This window comes from Salvelinus namaycush, chromosome 3, assembly GCF_016432855.1.
Source record: "Salvelinus namaycush isolate Seneca chromosome 3, SaNama_1.0, whole genome shotgun sequence".
Classification (NCBI taxonomy): Eukaryota; Metazoa; Chordata; class Actinopteri; order Salmoniformes; family Salmonidae; genus Salvelinus; species Salvelinus namaycush.
This window is the reverse complement of record NC_052309.1, coordinates 51898626-51906795: the sequence shown is the minus strand read 5'-3', so window position 1 is coordinate 51906795 and position 8170 is coordinate 51898626. Positions and strand designations below refer to the sequence as shown.

General features: G+C 43.0%; 1 protein-coding gene across 1 annotated transcript in view; it reads right to left on the bottom strand.

Annotated features, from left to right (window-relative positions):
• Nucleotides 1-1691: 1691 nt before the first annotated feature.
• Nucleotides 1692-8170, bottom strand: part of ppp2r2bb (protein phosphatase 2, regulatory subunit B, beta b) — a 57013-nt gene continuing 50534 nt past the window's right edge. Inside the window, exons 6-9 of the mRNA XM_038978430.1 lie at nucleotides 4492-4656; nucleotides 3100-3269; nucleotides 2778-2869; nucleotides 1692-2638 (exon numbers count right to left, since the gene is read on the bottom strand). Of these exons, the coding sequence (XP_038834358.1) occupies nucleotides 2359-2638; nucleotides 2778-2869; nucleotides 3100-3269; nucleotides 4492-4656 (707 nt within the window). The 3' untranslated portion in view covers nucleotides 1692-2358. The remainder of the gene's footprint in view (nucleotides 2639-2777; nucleotides 2870-3099; nucleotides 3270-4491; nucleotides 4657-8170) is intronic.

The following is an 8170-nucleotide window of genomic DNA, read 5'->3' as shown; positions in this document are numbered from 1 at the left end:
CTGCAGTGTGTGTGACGTTTGGTGTGGCGTTATCTTATGTTTTTAATTTGTACACTTAGTGGCGTTATTTTATGTTTTTAATTTGTACACTTAGTATTTCTTACTATAATTTTTTTTTTATTGGTGCGTGACTGTTATTGAAAGTTGTATTGTCAACCTTGTTTTGTATTTAACGCCACTTTAAATGTGTACATGACACTGCAACAAAATTTCCCCATGGGGACAATAAAGTAAGTAAGTAAGTAAGTAAGGGAGACATAGTGGAGTGGTAACGGGCGTGCAAGCAGTTGCTCCCGACGCCATTTGGGTACACTGCAGCATCCACCGAGAGGTTCTTGCTGCCAAAGGAATGCTTGACCGCTTGAACGATGTTTTGGACACTACAGTGAAAATGGTTAACTTAAAGCAAAGCCCCTGAACTCTCGTGTATTTTCTGCACTATGCAATGATATGGGCAGCGACCATGTAACGCTTTTACAACATACGCTGGTTATCAATGGCTTAGTTGACACGTTTGAATTGAGAGACGAGCTTAAAGTTTTCTTCACTGACTAATTCTGGGTGATGTTTTTCTCGCCTGAATGATCTGAATCTAGGATTACAGGGACTCTCCACAACTATATTCAATGTGCGGGACAAAATTGAGGCTATGATTAAGAAGTTGGAGCTCTTTGTCTACATTAACAAGGACAACACACAGGTCTTTCCATCATTGTATGATTTTTTGTGTGCAAATGAACTCAAGCTTACAGACAATGTTTAAACGTGATATAGCGAAGCACATGAGTGAGTTGGGTGCGCAATTACGCAGGTACTTTTCCGAAACGGATGACCAACTGGATTCATTATCCCTTTCATGCCCTGCCTCCAGTCCACTTAACATATCTGAACAAGAGCCTCATCGAAATTGCAACAAGCGTTGCAATTTCATCAGAAGCCACTGCCAGATTTCTGGATTGGGCTGCGCTCAGAGTATCCTGTCTTGGCAAATCGCGTTAAGACAATGATGCCCTTTGCAACCACGTACCTATGTGAGAGTGGATTCTCGGCACAGGCACAGACTGTGTGTGGGAAAGTATTTAAGACTGAGACTCTCTCCAATACAACCCAACATTGCAGAGGTATGTGTATCCTTTCAAGCATACCCTTCTCATTAACCTGTGGTGAGTTTTTCACAATTTTCGATGAACAAGTAAAATGGCTAAATAAAGAGCAAAATGATTGATTATTATTATATTATTATTTGTGCCCTGGTCCTATAAGCGTTCTTTGTCACATCCCACGAGCTGGGTTGTGACAAAAACTCTCACTCATTCTTTTGTTTAATAAATACGTCATATAGTGTGTGTGGCAGGCTTTTACAATGATGGCAAAAAACAACATTTGAGAGTGTGCTGACCCTGGTGCTAGAGGGGGTATGCAGCTGGAGATTGAATGTTTGAAGGGGTACGGGACTATAAAAAGTTTGTGAACCACTGGTCAACACTAATTGTCTGCCCAATCAGAATGTGGACAGGATCAGAACACAGCACCAAGTATAAACGTGGCTAAAGAGACAGTAATGTTTTGGATTCATTGTTCCCGGGATTCATTGTTCCCGGGATCACTGAGCCCATAATAAAAAGTCATGACTATTTAGGTTACTCATTTTTTTTATTATACATTTTGTATTTTTGTAAATGTATTTAAAAAAAAAAAAAAATGGAAGATAAAGCTTGCTACATTGTTTAAAATCAATCCTACCCAGTAACATCATCCGTTCCTCTGCAGGGATGTTTTGAAACCTTCATGAAGAGAAATGATAAATAAATAAATTAAGAGATACAGAGGGGGCAGGAGAAGAGGTCAAAGGGTGTCAAGCTCACACCATCTCAGTAGCATCTAAGCATGTCATCATCTCAGGGATGCAAAGGGTGAGTTAGTGGAGCCAGTCTCTCAGTTCATCTCCATCTCCCCAATGCAAAGTACTCCTGTTTCTACTTAGGAACATACACATAAAAGTATCATCCCTGCATTTCTGTGCAATATCCATCAAAACTACAGCAACAACTTTGAGGGAGAAAATCGTAAAATGGAGAAAAACAAAATAAACAGGCGTTGACAGCCATCGTTCTCAATGTTCTGGGTGCAACCGAGGGCAACCCTGGATTTACAACAACATGGCGGCAAGTCTCCGAGATCGAGAGAGAGAGAGGAAGCTGCAAAGCTGTCAGTGTCTCTTCTTCACAAGTTGCAGTGCGGCCAGAGATTCCCAGCCTTGCGGCCCTCTCCCAGTCCCCAGGTGAGCGCGGTCAGTCAGCCAGCCAGCCAGGGCGCGCTATGCTGGTCTGTGCTGCTCTGCTCTTCGTCCATTCAACCTTAGTTGACCTTGTCCTGGAATATGTACAGGTTGTTGGTGGCGGCCACGGCGATGATGTTCTCAGAGGGGTGCCAGGCGGTGTGCAGGATCTTCTTGCTGAAGTCCAGGCTGTCCACACTGATCTCGTCCTTGCGTCTCTTGCCTCCCACACACACCTTCCTGGGCTTCAGGATGGCCCGGGGCTTGCTGTTCTCCCTCGACGCCTCCAGGGTCACGTCACGCTTGGTGTTGCGGTCGAACATGCGGAAGAAGTTGTTGTAGGAGCCGGTCATGATCACACTACGGAGAGAGAAGGGGGGGGGGGGGGGGGATGCCGCAACACATCAATCCCATTCAATCAACCGTATCTACTGATACACTGATGTAAAGTATGAAGATCTCCAGTCCCACCGATCCTAATACAGCGGCGGTCACTGACCTGTCAGACCCGTTCCAGACACATTCAAACTTGTCGAAGATGCAGTCGTTCTCATACAGGGAGCACAGCTTACTCCTCAGGTAGTCGTGCACCTGGAAGAGCGAAAAAGGGGGAAATAAATGGAGATATATTTTCCAGAACCATATGTTTTCGGTAAATATATGGCTCTGGTATTTTCCCTTTGCATATTTATTTTTTGTACCCAGCGATGTGCAGACATGCTCAGAACGCTGTATGAGCTACAGTGTATCAAGGTCTCCATAACAAGCTTGACACATACAAAACAAAAGTGTACGTGTTGTAACGAGGGGGTATACTCTACCTGGTAGGTCTCCAGAGGTTTGCTCTCCATGTTGAGGTCCCACACTTTGACAGTGAGGTAGTCCCGTGTCATCAGGTAGCGCCCGCTGTGGCTGAACTTGACATCAGAGATGGAGGAGATGATCTCAGAGAAGAAGGAGCGGTTACTGGGGTCCTCCGGCTCCTCGAAGACTGCAGGGGGAACAGACAGAGGAACAAGCTGTGTTAACATCTGGCCAAAAAGCACTGGAGAAGCCACTCTCTGGCTTACAGCTTCAGTTGATTGATTAATCACTTTCACACTGCACCAGCTACTTTAAGCCATCAGCTGGCTCTTCTAAACAACCGCTAAATATGCAAAGGAAAAGGAGAGAAATAATAAATCTCACTGATAAATATTGGCTAAATAGAAAGCCATGATAAATCATGTTAGAAGACATTTATTTCTCAGTAAAACACGTAATTAACATAGTCGTATTTTGCAATGCAAACGCGTCATTAATACTTGATTATTTACTTCTGGGAATTGATCATCTATCTTTCCTCTTTATGAGTCGATCTTTATCCACTCTCAAACAGGATGATAATTGATTTGAAATGCAAATGCAGCTCCTAACGGTCAATAATTGAACACACAAATACTGTGAGCTTATTTAAGATATTAAATGTACGATATATGTGCCAATAATAGATGTTATAATATGGCTGTTCCCACTGCATAACCTCCTGTCTCTCTATGATCCGTCAATATGTTCAGCCCGGTGGAAACGGATGATTTGGGGCTCAGGGACAGAGCCTTGACTGACCTTGAAACATCAATATCACTGTGTGTTTGGATCAACTCAGAGCCATGGAGGAATACACACTGTATCCTGTGGATTTTTTGGTCCACCATTTACAAAGAACTTAGTTCATGGCCAAAAACAACTGGAGGGGGAAAAAAATCTATAAAATCCCCCTTGACATCATAGTGCTTCTCTGTTTTCCTCCATTTCCACCTTATTTTCCAATAATATCTCACAAAGACATGTCCACCTGCAGCTTAGCTCCGTTCAACAAGATGTAGCATGCAATAAATTAATTTACCAACAACCGTGCCAGGGTCCCATCATACCAATACGAATTATCACTGTGCAGCAAATGACTAACAATTAGTGACACAGTACCTGTTAGAATGGAGTAGATAGACTGTTATAGAAGTATAGGGGCTTCAGAGCGTACAACAGCCCCGGTGGCCTATGCTTAAAGGCTAGCAGTTTTCCCTGATCATGTGACCTGACTGCCTGGGACAACTCGGCCCCATAGCTTTTCCTAGTCAACTCATGGTTGGGAAAAGCGCCTGGCCCTTATCATGGAGCCGGCTGACAATACACAGGCATACGAGTGGTTTGGGGTGCGGCAGAGGCGGTCTTACATTTGGAGTGGTTGTCACACAGGGCTGAGGCCCTCATGTCACACAGGCGGATCGAGCCCTTGCTGCTGCTGTAGATGAAGGTGTTACACTGGTTGGGATGGAACTCTGCTGCTGTGATCACCTCTGTCAGCTCCTCCATGTTGGCCGGCTTGATGTCCACAATGTCTGGGGTGGGGGGGGGGGGGGGGCGGGGGTAAAGGAACTCAACCACATAGAGGAGTACTGATGCAATTCATAGCTTACAGTTTGAGACTTTCAAGTAACTATTGGACAAGAGGAGGAAAGGGAAAACCCATAGCAACCCATTAGAGGTTGCCGGAGTAAGCACCAAAAAAAAAATGAAAAGATATAACAGCATGAGGTAAAAAAAAAAAAAAAAGACTTTAAAAAATGTCAAGGAACAGCAGAAACCAGCGCTGATCCGGAGGAGGGAAATGACAGCAGATCCGTCACAGAGAGAGAGAGACAGGAGATGAGAGCTGAGGAGAGAGGTTGACTAGCCAGTAGTACTGTCATTGATCCAGTAAAGAGGCTCAGTAAATAAGAAGCTCAATATGTGCCCAGGGCCCCAAAGCTCAGCCATCCATTCTGCTCTGCATAGGGCATCTCATCTGTGATCTGCAGAGAACCTCAAAGTGGAAATCATTGTTGATCAATGGGGATGTGCGCCTGTTTAAAGATGACCTCATTGGATTCTCTCTGACACACACCTGGGATGGGATGCAGATGACTGCTGGACAGAGACTGGCACGAGATAATGGATAATGGCCAGAGTGACAGAGAGGCAGACATATGAAGACCCAGGGGGGATATAGACAGAGATACCAGCAGCTTGCTAATTGCTATCTACCCAGTGTAAATATCAACCAAGCTGTTAGCTCAAATTACCTTCCATTTAAAGGAACAGTGGAAGTCCATGAGCATTCTGTTAAGAGGAAGATCTGATTAAGGGGGTTTGTAGGCACACTGGCATCAGCAGGTTCATACGATGAGCCATATAGATCTACAGTGCATTCGGAAAGTATTCAGACCCCTTGACTTTTTCCAAATTTTGTTACGTTACAGCCTTATTCTGAAATGGATTAAATTAATTGTTTTCATCGTCAATCTACACACAATACCTCATAATGACAAAGCAATATTTTTGCAAATGTATTAAAAATAAAATACCGAAATACCTTATTTACACAAGTATTCAGACACTTTGCTATGAGACTCAAAATTGAGCTCAGGTGCATCCTGTTAACATGAATCATCCTTGAGATGTTTCTAAAACTTGATTGGAGTCCACCTGTGGTAAATTCAATGGTTTTTACCAGATTTGGAATGGCACACACCTGTCTATTTTGTTTGTTTGTTTTGTTTTACCTTTATTTAACTAGGCAAGTCAGTTTAGAGCAAATTCTTATTTACAATGACGGTCTACCTGGTCTATATAAGGTCCCACAGTTTACAGTGCATGTTAGAGAAAAAAACAAGCCATGAGGTCAAAGGAATTGTCTGTAAAACTCCAAGACAGGATTGTGTCGAGTACAGATCTGGGGAAGGGTACCCAAAAAATTCTGTAGCATTGAAGGTCCCCAAGAACACAGTGGCCTCCATCATTCTTAAATGGAAGAAGTTTGGAACCACTAAGACTCTTCCTAAAGCTGGTCGCCCGGCCAAACTGAGCAATCGGGGGAGAAGGGCCTTGGTCAGGGAGGTGACCAAGAACCCGATGGTAAATCTGACAGAGCTCTAGAGTCCTTCTGTGGAGATGGGAGAACCTTCCAGAAGAAGAACCATCTCTGCAGCACTCCACCAATCAGGCCTTTATGGTAGACTGGCCAGACGGAAGCCACTCCTAAGTAAATGACAGCTCACTTGGAGTTTGCCAAAAGGCACCTAAAGGACTCTCAGACCATGAGAAACAAGATTCCCTGGTCTGATGAAACCAAGATTGAACTCTTTGGCCTGAATGCTAAGCGTCACATCTGGAGGAAACCTCATACCATCCCTACGGTGAAGCATGGTGGTGGCAGCATCATGCTGTGGGGATATTTTTCAGCGGCAGGGACTGGGAGACTAGTCAGGATTGAGGGGAAGATGAACGGAGCAAAGTACAGAGAGATCCTTGTTGAAAACCTGCTCCAGAGCGCTCGGGACCTCAGACTGGGGTGAAGGTTCACCTTCCAACAGGACAACAACCCTAAACACACAGCCAAGACAACGCAGAAGTGGCTTCAGGACAAGTCTCTGAATGTGCTTGAGTGGCCCAGCCAGAGCCCGGACTTGAACCCGATCAAACATCTCTGGAGAGATGCAGCAACGTTCCCCATCCAACCTGACAGAGCTTGAGAGGGTCTGCAGAGAAGAATGGGAGAAACTCCCCAAATACACGTGTGCCAAGCTTGTACCGTCAAAGGTGCTTCAACAAAGTACTGAGTAAAGGGTCTGAATACTTATGTAAATGTGATATTTCAGTTTAAATTTGCAAACATTTCTAAAAACGTGTTTTTGGTTTCTCATTATGGGGTATTGTGTGTAGATTGATGAGGGGGGGGGGAAACAATTTAATACATTTTAGAATAAGACTAACGTAACAAAATGTGGAAAAAGTCATGAGGTCTGAATACTTTCAGGATGCACTGTATATCCTTTCATAGGTAGCAGCGTAATTGGGAGAAAATGTAAATGGTCAAAATTTATTCTTAACTTAAGCCTGGTTCTCTGTTTTATCCCAGTGTTTCATAACCAAGATGATTCCAAACCTGACTGGTCTAGCTACATTATGCCAACTCACATTCTCTCAGTACGAATTTGATAGGACACACTAAATGGGCCATTCCGCCAAATCGGTGCCTTTTCCGTCCCCAGGACATTACATGCATAAATATGCACGAAAAGTATGTGTATAATACATGATATTATTATTATCAAGCAAAGTGTCCTGCACTTTGTCCTAATTGCAATTTGAAAACACATCATGTGAAGCCTTGATAAAAACTACCTAGAACACTGAAAAAATTGGATTTTAGCCCATCCCCACTCTCTAACACTACACTTCACAATGACAAATAATGAATATAATCCTTCAGAAATCTTATATTTTTGTATTATTGTGTGACTCTATTTCCAATCTAGACATAACATTTTAATTTTCATCGGAAAATCATAATATGTTAGTTAAAACACACATTTTAGTCGTGTCCCCAGGTTTTCACTCAGTCCTGTTAGCCTGACACATTCCCCACTCTAAAAGTTTGGGGCATTCCACAAGTCACATGATCAACAGGAAGTAGCATCATTTGAGTGTCCTGAAGGCCATGGGAAGACCAAAAGTAAGTTCTCTCACTCTTTTCTCTGTATTTTTTTTAATCATATTGTAAGTATGACTGAGAATGTCAATCTCAAAGTACAGTCCTGTTAACATCTAAGAAATAATTTAGGTATTGTTTTGTTTTTTTAGATAGTTTTGGTAAACCACTTGAAGGTGCTAAGTGTTCTCATGCTATTAGCATTGATGCCATGTGGCTACATTTCATGTGTTTGCAAATGCTATGCTAAAAACTCAGTCCTGTTACTTTCAGTCCTGTTACTCATATGAAGGGTAACAGGACTGAATAAGAGTAACAGGAGTGAGGAGTTTGAATGAAATAGCCATTTTAAATGTGGTATATACTGTACATTGATTCATTAT